This window comes from Colossoma macropomum, unplaced genomic scaffold, assembly GCF_904425465.1.
Source record: "Colossoma macropomum unplaced genomic scaffold, Colossoma_macropomum, whole genome shotgun sequence".
Lineage (NCBI taxonomy): Eukaryota > Metazoa > Chordata > Actinopteri > Characiformes > Serrasalmidae > Colossoma > Colossoma macropomum.
In genome coordinates, this window is record NW_023494797.1 from 754,869 (window position 1) to 772,495 (window position 17,627).

At 36.4% G+C, this 17,627-nt stretch overlaps 1 protein-coding gene across 1 annotated transcript; it reads right to left on the bottom strand.

Annotated features, from left to right (window-relative positions):
- Window positions 1-375: 375 nt before the first annotated feature.
- acp2 (acid phosphatase 2, lysosomal) lies at window positions 376-17,627 on the bottom strand. Its single transcript, XM_036583961.1, has 11 exons — window positions 17,452-17,627; window positions 12,462-12,557; window positions 11,782-11,868; window positions 9,000-9,152; window positions 8,373-8,471; window positions 7,904-7,993; window positions 5,116-5,248; window positions 4,219-4,307; window positions 3,827-3,930; window positions 3,491-3,669; window positions 376-1,599 (listed from the first exon to the last, which is right to left on the bottom strand). Exons 1-11 carry the CDS (start codon window positions 17,554-17,556, stop codon window positions 1,463-1,465), a joined length of 1,272 nt encoding a protein of 423 aa, XP_036439854.1. The 5' UTR covers window positions 17,557-17,627; the 3' UTR covers window positions 376-1,462.

Sequence of the window (17,627 nt, forward strand, 5' to 3'; positions counted from 1 at the left end):
TGCATCTGCGGTCAGTGGACAGTGTGCAGACAACATATGAACAAAATCCAGAATAAAGTGGACCGAAAAGCATTTGTGCACTTGCCGCTTTTCTGAAGAAGTGTATGTTTTGGTGTAAAATCTTTTAATGCAAGCCTTGGTGCCTACTAAGCACACAGATGGACACACTCTATGGTAATCGCTGTCATACACAGACAAAATTTCCCTTTAGAAACCCGTTTTATACAAAAACCCTTTCAAAACTTCGTCACAAAACCCATATGCCAACTCAGCATTTGGTCAGCTATTAAACTCTCAGCACGAGAGCATGAGATTCAGACTCCTCACAAAATACATTCTACTTCTCAAAATTTAAATTTGTATTGCTAAGTAAATCAAAGACCCTAGCTTTTTTATTAGCCTTGGTTAGACCCACTAGGGAAACAATTACAGCACTTGACCTGAAAAGCTTGCATCATTTCAGAGTACAAGAGACAGGCATTTTTATCATGCTTTCTATTATGACATTTTAGTCCATAGAATTTTGCATCATTTAAATTTAGATTTACCTGATGCATCTTCAACACTGCTGATAAGTTAACTTGGCAAGTGACAAATGTAGTCTAATATCTAGTCTATCTAGTCTATCTAAAATGTAGTCTATCTATCTCAGTGTTTTGAACCCGGTCCTGAGGGTCCACATTTTTGCTCCAGCCTAACTCACCACACATAGGGATGAAGAAAAAACGTGGACCCTTGGGGGGGAATTAATACCGGATTAAATAAAATTTAATTCCATTGACAGATAATCAGAGGAGTTTCACCAGATCAAATTTCTTAAAACAAAAATGTCTAGAAATAAGCTGAATCTTAAAATGAATCTTAAAATTACAACTATATAATAATGAGAAACATATTTTAACTACTAACTATTTAAGATGCTTTCACTTGTAATGTAAGAGGCCTTAAAACATCAAGACATCAATCAAGCTCATATACTGGTGAACTGTTCATACAAAAATAGCAGTTTCATTGAAAAAAAATACATTCTGCATCAAAACACAACACAATAAAAGTCGTCACCCATCAGAAAGACTGTGAGGGTGAAAAAAAAAGAATTTTGCTAGAAGAAAAGAGCATCAATCACTGCAGTTTAGACAGAAAGGCAGGACCATGCTGGTGGTAGTCTTTTCAGCAGATCACATAGGGTCATTCTGAGCTCCTTGTGGGCCTCCCTCAGATCAGGAGAGTGAAAGCCTTCAGTCATGTTACTTGGAAGTAAGCTCTTTTTCTATAAACTACAATATACAAGGAAGGTGCCAGTTTTCACACCAGAATAAATTAAAAGGTAGTACCAGAAACAGCCTTTAAATCCAGTTTATGGTGGCTAGCAGCTGCTGGTGCGTGTGGCTCTATGGTTGGTCTCTCACAGGTCATCCTCACTGTCCCACGTGTCCTCTTTTTGGAGGAGCTGATATGACTGTCAGGAGTGGTCATCACTCTGGTTGATGATGTGGCTGTAGCCGATTGCTGGCTCGCTCTGACGACACAGCACTATGAACAACAGCATGACCAGGAGCAGGAGAACGCACCCACACACAGCCAGCCCAATGATAACATCTTCACCCACGTAAGCACACACACAGAGGAGGAAAAACAGTAAAAACAAAATTAAGTACCCTTCTGCTTGTGATTTAAATTGGACAACAGTGGAAACTAATTACTGCCTGCATGTGAGATCTGTAAGGTCTGTGAAGAATGCAAAATAATATGGATGCACAATGATATTAGCATCATACAGATACCAGCAGACATATGCTTTTTAAAAATGGCGGCATTGGATAGGCGTTTATGATATGACAATTTCAAACTGATATTTGATGACATTTATTGTACACCTGAGGAGCAGAATGATGAGGTGATGCTGAGTTACTGTGCTAAAATACCTGCATTTTCTTAATTTTACTGCATTTACAACTCTATAGATATTAAATGTTATATTTTTGTACAATGCCAATCCACGTAGATTCCCATTTTTGCATGTTATAAATGTTTATACTGTCATCAGCAGATTGGTACATGAAAAATATTGGACATCAGCATCAGACGACAATTACCATATCAGTGCATCTCTACACAATGCCTTTTTTTCCCCCCAACACTTAAGGTCTACACTAAGCTTTAAACTAAGCAATTATAGTGCAGAGGTGTGGACTTGAGTCATATGACTTGGACTTGAGTCGGACTCGAGTCACAAATCTGACTGCTTGAGACTCAACTCGAGAAAATCGAGAAAGACCTGCGACTCGACTTTGACTTAAACAACAATGACTCAATTCACCAGGCGAACTGACCATTTTCCTCATGATAGCAAAACAAAAGAACAAAAGAAACACAGCTCGCTCTATGTGACTGATTTTAACAGCTTCTGCAGGTAAAACAAGCACAACATTCACCATGAATTTGAAGCTGACTTCTTCAGCTTTGTACATTCACCATCATTTTGCTGTCTTTTCTGCCAACTTTGTTCAGCTCTGTCGTTTTGGTTTCTGTTGTTGTTTAAATTCAATTCAAACTAGCCGTTGTTTTTAGTTGGCTGAGCTAGTTTCAGTGCTAAGCTAGTTTTTTTTTTAATCCTGTGTGCCCAACGTTACTAAAATCATCAAATTATACTCAAATATAAAGTTTTGTAAATTAAGTTAAATAGAACTTTTTAAATTCTTTTCATGTGTAGTGCACTACTCTTTGTGTATACCAGTATGTCTGTCACACATTCTTAAAAAGGATGGTTCTTCAAAAGGTTCTTTGGTAAAGAAAATAGCTCTAAAAATGACCATGAACACCCAAAATAACACTCTGCATCATTAAATGGTTCTTCAGACTGATGGAGAATGTTCTGTAGACGGTTCTATAAAGAACTTTTTTGACACCGTAACAATAGAAGAACCCTTTGGGTGCTATACAGAACCCTTTTCAAAAAGGTTCTATATAGAACCATCTAGAGAACATTCTTAAGAATCCTTTCATGATGCAAAGAGTACTTTAACCATGCAAAGGATTCGAGTGTTTTTAGAACTATTTTCTAACCCTTGAAGAACCATCCTTTTTATACGTGTGGTTATGAATTTTGTTGGAAGGGTTAAAACCTAATGAAAAATTAACATACAGCCATACACTGCTAACATGTTGTCGTTAAAAGGCTGCATTACTGTTACCTTTATTTGATGTTATGGCCTTAAATTAGCTGGAGAATGCATGCTGACTTGTTTAGGACTCAAAGATTAGGACTCTTGACCTGGGACTTGAGTGTCAAGACTTGAGACTTACTTGTTACTTGCAACTTAGTGACTTGTTCCCACCTCTGTTAAAGTGTATTATGACATAACACTGGCTACTGTTATAAGCCTTATTTTATAAAGTATGTAATGTGGCACTACCATCATTTCCTGCTTGTATCTGCTTGATACCATGTGTTGAATCAGTGCCTTCTTCATCAGTCTTGTTTCTGTACCTGTGTCATCGGATGCTGCGCTCAGCTGGCACTCCTTGTCCCAGTCTACTGGAATAACAGAGCGTGTGAGTCTGATAAAGTCCTGTAGAGGGCAGCGCTGGGCACAGCCCGGTAAAGTAAGAGGATATGGCTCATCCACACTGCTGTCATTACGATAGAACATCTCAACTGAGAATGACCTGAGAAAGTAAGAGTGAGAGAGAAAGAAAATACACAGTGTGTGGGTAGAAGAGTAAGGAGCATGCAACAGAGTTGTTGAGCTTAGCAGAGAGTGTAGCGTACTAGACAATTATAGTATGCTTGCATGTTCAGAGAACGGAAATAAGTTTGTATTACTCGTTGTCCTGGTGCAGTTCAAATATGTGGCAGGAAGCATATGGTGGCTGCACTCCGTTAAACACATCAAGCGCTTGCTGAAGAGCCACAATGGTTGTGTCATGCTGAAGAACAAACAAAACACACACACACCACTCAACATTACAATGGAAGTCTTAAGTTCACAATACAGCTCCACATATGATAGCAAAACCATCCAGCCATAGTATGTTATAGGTGATATTTGTACTGTAGTTATATTTCTGACATCTAGGTAAACTGTACATTGAAATTGGGCCTCAATACCAGGGGTCTGTCCAAAGATGGGCTGATGAACTGTGGCGAGATATGTGCTGTGATCAGAACTCCAAGCAATGGTTGACTATAAAGCTATTATTTTAGTGCTCACTTACCGCAGAATACATAATCATCTTCAGCTGCCCACCGGAGCCTAAAGTTGCAGCAGCTGTAAAATTCTTAATAATCTGGTCCAACAACAGACCTGACATGAGAGAGACAGAACGAATAAATGACCATTAAACGATCTGATCCGCTATTTGTGTTTTCACAGATAAAACTAAAATCAAACTTATATTAAATTAAAAAAAAAACCTACATGTTATGGCCTGACATTTTCAAGATCTATTCTTTATACTTTATAAGACTTTTTAAGGATCTGTGAGAACCCTGCCTAATAACGTGCCTGTAGTTTTAGAAAAATTACAATCACTGTTGTTTCTAAGAGAGCAACCACTGCCAGCGCTCCTAATCTGCCTATTTATTTTGTTTTTGAGAAGGTGTGGATGGGCTGTGTGTGTATACACCAACTATCAAATACAGTCTACATAATGACGCTACTCCATTACCAGATCAAACACCATCTAAAGCCACACTATTGGCCAAAGGTATGTTAGGCCACACGTATCAGGGAAATACTAAAATCTGCTAGCACATGGTACCTTATGACTGGTCAGTAAAAGTCACCTATGTTTATGAATAAGCACATAGTTATATACAATTCCTCACATTGGTAATATGTTATTCTTTCACTTTCAAGTTGTCATTAACCCACTGCTTTTCATCCAAATTAGGCATAACTTAAACTGAATGGTGCATTGGCACACACACACACACACACACACACACACACAGTCTCTCTCTACCACTCACTCAGTGCATCTGCCTTATCACGATATGCAAAGAGTGGCTGGTATGCAAACACGCATAAATGGTGCCACGTAATGGGTTCATAATGTAACCTTTGTTTAAGTGTGTGGAACTGGCAGATTATGAAAATACTCTGGGCTGACCTCCCTGCAGCCGGCATTTCTCCTCTCGTTTATAGACGCCAAACATGATCTGAAAGCCGAAGTTCTTCAGAATCCGCAGTGTATTCATCACCTCTGGAGTCACCCAATCTGGAAGAGTCATGCCATGTTTCTCCTGAGAGACAGAGAGAGAGAGAGAGAGAGAGAGAGAGAGAGAGAGAGAGAGAGAGAGAGAGAGAGAGAGAGAGAAGGAAAGAGTTATGAGAAGTTCAGATACGGGTTCTGTCACTGAAAGTAATGTCCCTTTCACGTCAGGCTGTTGAAAGTGCCTAATAATAGTCAAAAGAGTGCAACTAGCATTCTCTTTTAAGCAATGTGGGCTGTTCTACAGCATTGCACACAGACAAGTTTGACAAAGCTGGGACTGTTTGATGTTGGCAGCTATAAAATAAAACAATAGGGTAAGAAATGGCTACAATTAGCACTGGGAACAAAAGGTAATTTGGAATTTGGAACACGTACAAAATAATAATTTGCTGTTAAATAATAAATCTATGCATCAATACAATAAATACAATAACTTACAAAATAATAAATTACTTCACCTACATTCATTAATATACAGTACCGTGCAAAAGTCAGAGACCGCTCTTCATCTGTTAAATTTCTAGTCAAAACAGCAATTAAGTTATTAATGTTAGTCAAAGTCAAAGGAAAGTAAGTGGAAAAAAAAAATGTTTTCCAAAAAAAGTTTCCAAAACTGGAGTTCAGAAAACTATTAAAAAGATACGTGGGAGAAATGGGACTCCTAACCCGGTAGACTACTAAAACTGTCACCATCAGATAAACAGTACTAAAAGTTTTCATTATTTTTTTTGGGGGGGGTGGGGGTTTGTATGTTAACTTATTCATGTCCTACATTTATCAAAAACAAGAACAAAGAAACTGTTCTGATTATACAAGAATATATCACTTTTGACAAGTTAAGCCTTGGCTGAACGTCTGACAGAAACCATTTGATATCTTTAATTACGTCATTTTCATATTTTTTTTTTCTATGTACATGTGTATTTTCAATATATGAATATTAATTAAATGACTTACTATTTATTATAGTCAGTATTTACATTACATGGACCACTGTACAAAATTAGTTCAAACTGCAGTCCCACACACAAAATACAGACCTTAGATATTTACAAGGATTATGTTATGTTCTATTCAAACTCCAGGCATTAATTGAGATAATAATACATTATTATCTCATGGTAAAGCTAAATATATTTAGGTATGAGTTTAATTTAAAAAACATGCTGTCCCACATTTTCATGTCACTACCAAAACACAGAGTTTTAGTTTGTTGTTGGAGCTTTATTTTAGCCACACCCCTGCATTTTACAGCAGGAAGTGAGACTGCATCTCTGTCCCTCATGGCCACATGGTGAGTAGTTAGACCCCATTTTTCTGAAGCAAAGGTGTCTCAAAATCTGAAAATCAGTGTGTAACCTTAAGAACTGTCACTACTGAAACACATTTTCTGCAATACAGTGAATATTCTTGTGTTTTAATGAAAAATATATAACTATTGTATAATTGTTCAAAAGAACTGGCTAGCGCTTGAGTTATACTCAAAATGAACTAAAACTGTCACTATTAAAACATTTGGTAAAGGTTTGAACGTGAGCTCACACAAAACAGAAAACTGGTGACCTGATATAACAAACCCCTGTTACTCTGTAATAGGCGCTGTATCAGTGCATCCCAGGTCTACCAATATCTGAGAAGACAATTCAGGTTGTTAAAACAATAGTTGGTAAAGTCTCAGTTTAACACATATGCTTTCCATGTACTGTTCAAGCTGATCACTTCACTACAGCAGTTACAAAGAAAGACTTTGGACTGATTCTTGGCATCATGACATGGATTTACCAAGTCAGGTGATGCACGCCAAAGTCCAAAGTATAAAGAAAGGAAAGAGAAAAGTGAAACTAATCTCAAACAAAGAACTCAGTGTGAATTTCTTCATCAACTTAGAGCCAGCTGCATCTACTCACATAGTGTGTGTGTGGTAATACAGCTAACTAAATTAGCAATTTTACAAATGTCACATAGCCTGAAGTCCCAGGGAATGTGGTGTATGATATTAAATGTATGTATGATACCAATTTATGTTAACAAGTCATGTTAAACACCCAGAATTTAAATGAGAGAGGGAAAACAGACACACACAAGACAGATACAGGGGGGGGGGAAGTATTATTGCTACATGTACAAACTTACTGATGGTGAGTTGAGGGTCCAACACTAACCTAATTAAAAAGCAATCATGAATTTAAATAATACAGGGCTTTAAGATTTCAGCTTGTATAATTATTATTATTATTATTATTATTATACCATTTACTTTTAGATGTTTAAAAAAGCCTATTTTCTATAAGTTAATAGTGGCTTAATATTCTGGACTGCCCTTCATTTTTAATAAGAACAGGTTTAACAAGTTAAGTGCATTTAAAATATTATTTAGCAAAACAGTAAAAACAGATTCTTGGCTTATCACCCATTACAACTGCCTACCCTCGAAATACTAGTATTACAGATTTTGCGTTGAGTATTTTTACCACTACTTGTCGCCCAACACCATCAACCTGTTACTCGCTACAGAAGAGGTCCATCTACTGACGCGTAAAAATTACTAAACGATAATGGCATTCTCTATTGCCAATACTGATACTGTATTTAAGTTGCAGTATCTGCGCCGATAACACTAATATTGGTGCAACCTCAGTTATAATTTTTAGCAACAATAAATGATGTCACAGGAGAACCTCACCTCGCAGAACAGCGTGTCATGGATGCTCCATATTGACTCGATGGAGGTCGACTGCACACCCGTCTTATTCCGCACCATCTCCAGGAAATCCTTCTCGAAAAAATGAGGAAAATATTCAAAACACTGCACACTGCAACTACTGCAGCCACCAATCTCTCACACAGATATATTCATATGTTATCACTGAACATGTTATCAGTAAGGAGCTTCTTAACCCCTTAAAGCCCAAAGGCCTGTATGCATATAACACACATTAGTTGTACAGAAGTTACTGAACAATTTTAGTAGAGAAAAAATAGGACTAAATAAACTGTAAAGGATCAATACATACTTTAATTCCTTACTCTCATAACCATAGAACTGCTAGTTCTATAGAAGTTACCGAATAAGTCTAAAGATAGACAGGGACAGATAGAAGAGCTTATTATGCATCGTTGAGGTAGGTCTGTGTGAGCAAGTGCAGACTCACGCCATAAGTCTTGGTCATGTTGAGGAAGATTTCTGTTTTTTCTGTCTCGTTCATGAGAAGACTGTAGCGTGGGCAGTTTGGTAGGGGAAACGAGAGCAACTGGAAAAACAAACACAACTGCAACTTAGAACCCAGTAAACATCACTGTGGTAAAAAAGGCTGAAGAAATAAAACTGAATAGAACTGAACTGAATTAAAACATTACTACAAAGTAGAGACGCTCAGTCTCTCAGCATCTCTACTGTGTAGTACTATTTTAATCAGCAGAACATATCAGCAATTGCAAATGCCTTAACCAAACTTGTCAGTTTGCTGCTTTGAATAGATCTGGATCAGGCTGAACAAGATATAGTTTCTTCATTGGTACTGTGGTATTGGCATTCATAATACTCATTTTGCAAAAGTGTGCAATTAGCAAATGAACCACTAACCAATCACAGAATGTTTTACTGTGCGCTGTGAGCATTCTGACCAATCACAAGTATTCTTTGGTCGTTTGGATTAATTTACATCACAAAAGGAATGAGCACTGTTTTTAAATATATTTGAAGGAACCGTAGATTCCATAACTGAAATAGGGAATTGTGTGCAGAGCTAAGGTGATGTAGAGGGGAGGTGCAGCCGCACTTTCTCTTCATCCTGCGGTACAGTGTGGATAGGTATGGGCTGCCAGTTCAAGCCAGGATGGAACACTTGCGATCCATTGGGTGGGTAGAGACCGGCCAGATTTGACTCAGCACTCATCAGAGTCCGGTCATAGTCTGTGCTCCGTACAGCAATCTGCAGAACACAAAGCAAAACATCCGCAGTAAAGACATTGACCTGAGGATGGGACTGAAACAGCCAGCACTGCAAGATGTATTAAAACATCTTTACACAACAGTAATCGATTCAATATTCTTGTCTCCATTTAACTCTTAATTTAAAAATATATACACTCCACTGACACTGTATTCTGCCTCTAGGAAGAGATTCGCTCATTACTATCTCTTACTGTTGAGTTTTACTTAGTAACATCAGACCTTATGAGCTTAAAAAAAATCAACATTATTGTATTTGTTTTAAACAGCATTATTAACATAGGACCACCTTCAAACTTGGAAACATTAAAAAGCTTTTTTAGAATCTTTGTATATTTGTTCCATCTGCCACTGCCTTTCTATTTGTCAATATCTATTTATCTGTCTTGCATCTATTCTGTTTCAGTTTCTTGTCCATTCTTCCAGTGAAATCAAATGTTTCAAAGCACGTAGTTTGACATGATCATGTGACATGTTAACATTTTTTTTTAAGTTGAGATGCTTACAATTGCTGCAGCTGAGTTTCAAATAAGTTGTAGGATGGCTTACATTGTGCAATTCAAGTGCAATCTGTAAGACATAGTCTGAAGTTACCTTTATTGGGCTCACGATAGCCACTTGGACTAGTTTCCCATTATCAGCATGAGCAGACTTAAAAACAAGCAATTTTTTTAACTTTTAAAAAGATTTATCAAAAATGCCCAAAGATATCAAGTAAAAAATATATTTGAGCTTATACTCTCTCTTCTAATTTTTAGTAAAAATACATAATCGTCATGCTGCTGTGAAATGCTTTGTTTGCACAACAAACAAAATTTCTTGCAAGTTTAACTGCTTAAAACCTACATGAAACTAAATTGCACTTGAATTGCACAATGTAAGCCATCCTACAACTTATTTGAAACTCAGCTGCAGCAATTGTAAGCATCTCAACTTAAAAAAAATGTTAACGTCACATGATCATATCAAACTACGTGCTTTGAAACATTTGATTTCACTGGAAGAATGGACAAGAAACTGAAACAATAGATACAAGACAGATAAATATATATTGACAAATAAAAAGGCAGATTGCACAACACCACACAGTGACTTTCGTGAGTCTTGCTTTCTTTAGTTACTCCCTTTGCCTTCTACATTGCTCAAAGTTCTTATGATGCAACAAAATGACAGAAGCCATATTGTCCCCATGTGCATGTGTATTGAAATCTGACAAAAATAATGCACATTATAAGGCACTCTTTTTTTGTTTTTTTTGTTTTTTTAAGTAAAATGATCCTATAACAGGGATGTAGCAACACTGTGCAATAACACTAATATAAGCAAGACTAAAAAAAGTACATAGCAACAACAACAGTAGCCCACCCAGCAGTAATAACAATACCTGCAGTAATGACACAGAGCTGGGCTGAAATGGCAAGCTGTATGACACCAGCACATCTAACTGCACTGCTTCCCTCTAAACCCACAGGTTTATCCTGCACAGGCATTTCTACAAGCACGTGTTTAATATCTCACACAAATAATATCATGCTCACACAGAACCAGTATTCAAGTACCAGCTAAGAGAGCAGTGTTCATTCACTAACTACTAACATGCAGAATGGCTGCTGCACACACTGTAAGGGTGTGTCCAACATAACTTTCAAGAATACACACTGAAATCACTTTAACCGATCAGAAAGGCTAATCCTAAGAAAGGACAACTTCATGTTTCGAAAAGCACTGTAAAAGTACATGTTCAACCTTCATATCAGTACACTACTAATCCACAATAACACTAGGTAATTATTATTTTATGCATGGCAAAACCATCTGTAAAACTGTTACACATTAACAAAAAACTGTCAAATGCAGAAATCAAAAACATGCAATAAATGGCAATTCCTTTAAGTGACCTAAACAAATTAATATTAAACTCTGTAAATTTCACTTAAAATTGAATCTCAATATTTTCTGGACATTTCCGTTTACCACAATTAAGCACATTTTAGTGCAGTGTTAAACTCTTTCCATACAGCATTGCTATGCTCATAAGATAAAACACTTTTCTAAAACCACAACACCCAAAATTCAGTGTCAGTCTAAGGTGATCAAGGGTCAATACAGACACAATACAGACACAATGACACGCCTATAGGGCTCATAACACAGAAAATGTTTTTTGTAGCTGTTTTGAAATGAGTTTTAAAAACTGTTAAAGCTCCAGCAACCAATTGTGAATTCACTGTTTTTGTGATGTCACAACAAACAATGTTTTGTTTTTTAAATATATCCACATATTCAGCCTACAGAAGTTTAGCCCCACCTATTCTCATTAAAGTTATAAGGAGTGTTTCAACCTGGACTGCTTTTTAAATGAGGCACAATACAGGACAGTCAATCAAATTTCTTATATGAGTCTTAAGGGCACAGTAATAAAAACAGACACTATAATTTTAGAGGACAAAGAGAGGTTGGAAATGCTCATGTAAAAATTAATTATGACTTTTTATTACATAAACCTTCTCAAACGTTATAAATAGACCTTAGAGGAAAAAATATAAGAAAAATGTATGCTATAAGCCCTTTAAACCCACTTTCAAACCAGTTCAGTGAATAACACAGACCTCATATCGAACGTATGGCTCACTCAGGAATCCCACATAGCGTTTCCGCAGAAACTGGCCCAGCTCAAAGTGCTGCTGCATCCCATCCTGTAGACACAAAAACAAGATAAGTAGTTTAGCAGTGAAAGCCACAAAAACCAACAAAAACACACAAAAGAAATCATGCAGTAAAGCCAGTAAATGGCAGACCCAAACACAGACTTTTACAGGTGTACAGAAAGGTGTAAATGGGTAATTTGTCACAAGCCCTCTAGCAAAATGGGGAAAGCATGACCAAAAATTCTCTTATAAAGTATTGAGTGATTATTTGTACTAATTACACCAGTAAATGAATTACAAAAAAGGGCAAACAGCGCAAAGCTTCTGTGAAGATCTTAAATTCTCCTTAACCAGAAAAAATTTTAAAATGACTCACTTCTGTATAATTATGTGTGTGGTAGTAAAGGGTAAACTTATTAAAACATAATGCTATAATTTAGTAGTCAAACAACAGTCCTGTAGATAAATCTTCCCTTACTTCTGAATGAAATATAATTATAATTAAGGTAGTACAGATTGTGTCATACTTTTCAGTTATTTTTCTGTTTCACTCCAAATTGTTCTCCATATGGAACCAAATAATTGTGAAATTGAGTGCGAGATTGTATGTGTGTGCATATAGACGTGTGTTTGAACAGTACCCGAGTAAGCTGTCCAAATCCTTGAGGCCATGCACTCTCCTGGTACGGGTCGGTGGGGTAGGCTCTGACTGGAGACCGGTCTCCATGGCGATACAGCTAAGTAAACGTGAAGACAGAGGTTTCAGTCTGATAGGATTATAATAGTAAGTCTAATAAGATTTATAAATAGAACATTTTCACATGATTTCTTAAAACATCTGAAGTTCTTCTAGTGGTGAATATGGCACTAGATTGCCACCTTTCATGTAAATCATGCAAATTAAAGGCTATCTGGAAAACACTAGGGCTGCACAATAACTTCTTTGCTAATTGTTAGCAATATTAGCCTGTGCAATACAGACATCACTGAGGGTGGCAACATGCAATTGACCCCTCTAATCAATAACAAAGTTCTCTAATGTATGCTGTGAGCATCCTGACCAATCACAGACTTTATGATTGGTTCTGTGGGTGTTTTGATAAATCAGCGCATTCACAAGATCGCACAAATGTAAATAATTTTTCTGAAAATAATGCAGATCAGTCTTTTTACCTGTAAGATAAAAGTCTCATGATTGTGTTTGAGTGCGACCGCAATTAGGGATACACTGATATGGGAACTGTAGGCCAATGTCAATATCTGAAATTTTTCATGTATATACAGTGCTGTGCAAATGTCTTAAGACATTTTAGACAGCTGTATATATAGCAATTTATTTGGATAGTAAATTTTATTACGAAAAAAAACAACAACAAAAGCAAACATTGGAATAAATGCAAATAAACTATGCTCAACTATTTACAAGCTTCTATTGTAGGAAGCCCAGTATTTACATTTATCAGTCAAAACCTAGTTTTAACCCCTAATTAAACTTAATCAGGTGGGCTCCTGATGGAATTTAACAAAATCTATGCAGCGACATATTTTCTTCTTACTGTATTCTTCTAAACCAAGTTATTAAAAGCTTTGCTGAAGACAATACATTTTCTGCATTTATGTTTATTTGTATTAATTTTTGGTTATGAAAGACCAGTTTCCCAGACTCAGATTAAGCCTAATCCTAAACTAAAGAGAATTTCTATTGCTGATCCATCATTGGCACCACAACATAGTTCAAGACTAGGCTTAATCCATGTTTAGGAAACTGGCCCAGAGTGTTTTTACTGAATAAAAACACAATTCCTGCCAGGATAAGTAGTTTCAGTATCATTTATCCTTAGCATTTTGTATCTGCCAACACCAATACATAACTATTTACAATACATACAAACTGGGAATAGGTCTACCTGGATTAGCAGTATGGCAAAATATAACATTTATTTCTATAGAGTGACAAATGCAGTAAAATAAATGAGATGCAGATATTTTAGCACAGTGGCCTAGCATCACCTAAACATTCTGCTCCTCCACAACATACAACAAATGTGTCATCATATATCAGTAACAAACATTTGTCCAATGCTGATAATTTATTCAACCAATTGTTACCAGACACACATATGATTCTGTTATCTGTGTGCATCACTAATCACAATATGTAGTAACAGAATTGGAATATGACTGGATAAATCAGTACAAAACCTGGTTTGCTCTTCTTACTGGACTTCCTAAGAAAATAATACATCCTTTACAACTTGTACAAAATGCAGCAGCACAGATCCTAATAAAAACAAATAAAGAGAGCTCATATCACTCCCATTTTGAAAGAATTGCACTGGCTACCTATATTGTTCAGTATAGGTTTTAAAGTTCTGCTACTAGTTTTTAAGGCTCTAAATGACCTAGCACCCGCTTACATTACAGAGTGTCTGTCTGTTTGTATTCCAGCATGTAATCTAAGATCTGCAGATAGTGGCCTTCTGCAAACACCTTCTGTAAAATACAGAAAACATGGAGAGGCCTCATTCAGTTATTATGCTTCTAAACTGTAGAACTCAATTCCACCTTTTATTAGACAGTCAAGCTCAGTGCTCACTTTTAAGAAGAATCTAAAAATGTATCTCTTTAACTTAGCAATTAATTAAAACTCTACGTCTTGTGGTACTTATCTTTTAATTTGATCTGTGTCAATGTCTTCCAATTCTAAATTAATACTTATAATTTCTTGTATAACTATGTTTTATCACCTGTCTGTAAAGAACTTTGAGCTGCCACTGACATTAAAAATGTGCTATATAAATAAAAATTATTATTATTTATTATTAAATGGATAAATTGTCAAGCAGCCCCAGAAAACAATAATACAAATCTCACTCCGTGATCTTTAGAAATGGCAAGAAAAGAGTAACACAGATCCAGGTATTAAAGCAGATCTACTTCTGATCAAAGCTGCCAAGCAAAGTCAGTTTAACATAGTTGAGTTGGTTGTGGAATTTAGTGGAGCCTCTTTGGTTCTAATCATCAATTTGGATTTGCTGTGAGCTGTGGCTATGCAATAGTAACCAAAAAAGCTTGCTGGTAGCACTTAAAGTGTACCTCCTATTTAGGGCTACTATTCCAGTCAAATTTAATCTAGTTTTGCCAATCCAACTCACATCACTGGCAATATGTTACATAATGACTGACATCAAGTATGGATTATTGAATTACAATTTGTAGTATAACAGCTTACATTGTTATACTGTGTCATGCCAACATAGCCCATTTCATCATAATCTTTTTACAAATTTAGAAATTACATATAACAGCCACATGTACTAAGACTTGCACACAGCTGCCCACTGATAAGGACAAAAATTATGTCAATAGGCTACCATAAGTTCAGTACTATGTATTAGATATTCATAAGGGTGTAACAATTTCAGTACAGTATTGAACAATGGAAAAACTGTATCTGCAGATATTTCATAATTTCAAAAAATATTACTGGCATTGGATACATGTTTAGATTTGTATTTTTTTACTCCAGAAAAGCAGAACATTTAGGCATTGCTGGGTTACTATGTGAAAATATCTGTATTTTATTAATCTTCTTGCATTTGTAGCCATACTACAGAAACAAATGTTATATTTTGCATCGGCAAATACGTGCATGAAAAATATTGGATATCAGCATCAGCCCAAAGTTTCCTTTGTTTTATATGAGGCAGTTCAGGTTTTATTCCGTTTATTGCTGTTGTACTGTGTCTTAGAACAAGGACAAGTTATTTTGCAATCTTTTATTTTGAAACAGCATTTGCAACTTCCATACTAACTGGTGTTGTATATAATTAGTGTTCTGTAACATCAATTAATTTTGATCTCAAAAAATCATATCCAATCTAAAACAATTTTTATTATACCTCTAGTTCTTGGTGTACAGTCTCAGTATAGTGCTACCTGCAACCCAACCCTCTTACTGGCCAGAGCTTGACAAAACTGCATATTAGACTGATACCTGTCTTTTTTCCACCTATTTTAAACCACTGCCCAAGGAAAGTGATTGTCAAGAAGGTTGAGTGTTTGAGAAGCCACCCCTAGGAGATACTGTCTTTTCTCTAAAGACATCCACAACTTCTGTTCAGCAAGTTAAGGAGTCATTATCACACATATCATACCTGCCCTGAAAATCTCTCTCAAAGATACTGAGATCTCTTCTAACAAAATGTTTAACAACAAAACCCGCCAAGGATGTTTAGACAGAACTTTAAGAAGTAGTTGGTTAAAGAGCCATGACTACGGAGAAGCACTTGCTTTCCATACTGCCACATTCCCACATTCATACGAAATGCCATCCTTATTTTGGCAATAAAGTATCAACTCAACAGAAGATGAGCTCTTTCATTTCATGAATGTGATTCACTTATTTCACAGTATTTTTGGCTCATCTAATGGGTTTAAACTGAATGACTGTGTCCGGCTTATCTGTTTAAGGTTTCACAGGATTCACACAGGCAAAACCACTTGCAGTAAGAATGCTTTCAAATGTTACAAAACTCTACTTAGAAAAATATAAACATGAGTTTATAGCTCACTCTTTACAAGAAGCCAAATGTGAAAGCTCTCAGGTCCAGCAATGACCAGAGATGATCCTGGATAACTGAGAATAAGTGGGGGCAACATCATATTTATCATTATCCTAATAAATTACGTCATATTATGTCACAATATGACCTCATTAATACCTAAAGAACACTGACTCCACGTTTCATTACAAAGACAGCATAATCAGTCTTGTTTCAAATTTTGTTTAATGTATGTAAAATCACCGTACTCATAGTTTTTGAAAATACACTTTAAATGTGGCACTTTTGGTCGTTTGTTCATTCTAACATATCGAAACTAATAAAAACTAAATATCGAGATGCGTATTATGCATCGTGAAAATGTCAAAGTATCTTTATATTTCGCCATATCGCCCACACCACTTAAGAAGGTTAACAAAACACAGACGCATTCAGCCGATTGAGTTTTCGTAATCATGCGTGTCTGCCAAGTTCCGCAAAGAACTTTTCCAGCCAGGTTGTTCCTGTAACGTTAAGTATTCACACGAAAGACAGTCAGCACTTTTTACTACAGAGAAAACTACGAGTTGATTTGAGCTCTTAACAACGTAACACTCAAAAAGCGCTTTAAGTCTGTTACACAGACAGATGTGAAAACTAGTACAAGATAGCTAACCTAACCTACGTAGCTTTGTCAAAAAGCAAAGAGTGCATCAGTTTAACTCACTATGTCAAGATCAGACGAAAGAAATTAATGGTGTTAAACTAACTGGAAGTGCATATCTCCAGATTTAACGTTACACTTGACTGTCAAAAAACATTTTCACTCATTACGTCAATTTTGAGAGCATTTGACATTTTAAGTAGGTTAAAACACACATCTCACTCGTTAAAAGCCAGATAATCTAGCCATCACGCGATATTTAGTTGCTTCTGAGGCCAGTCTGTTAGTTAACCTACTGAGATGAAAACACCTGAGTAATCACAAACATAGCTAGCTAACTAACCAGTTAACGTTAGCTTATAACGCAAACTAACAAAACTGACCTTAAAGCGGGCGCGATATGTCTTTCAGAACCATACTCACCACTGTGACGAGCTTAAGTTGACTTTCTCCAAATGATTCATCGAAGGCACACAACAAAAGAATCAAGAGATACGAAGCCATTCTTGCAGACGCTTCAACAAACATTAATGGCACAGCTAGCCAGGCAGCTAGCTAGCTACCGGACAGGGAATCAAATGTTCCTTGTTTGTCTTTCA

Coding starts and splice junctions, on each gene's coding strand:
- acp2 (XM_036583961.1), bottom strand. CDS start 17,556: ATGTTTGTTGAAGCGTCTGCAAGAATGGCTTCGTATCTCTTGATTCTT. Junction 11,869..12,461: donor GATTTGGACAGCTTACTCGG/GTACTGTTCAAA, acceptor TTGTGTCTACAG/GATGGGATGCAGCAGCACTT. Junction 5,249..7,903: donor ATGACACGCTGTTCTGCGAG/GTGAGGTTCTCC, acceptor TCTGTCTCTCAG/GAGAAACATGGCATGACTCT.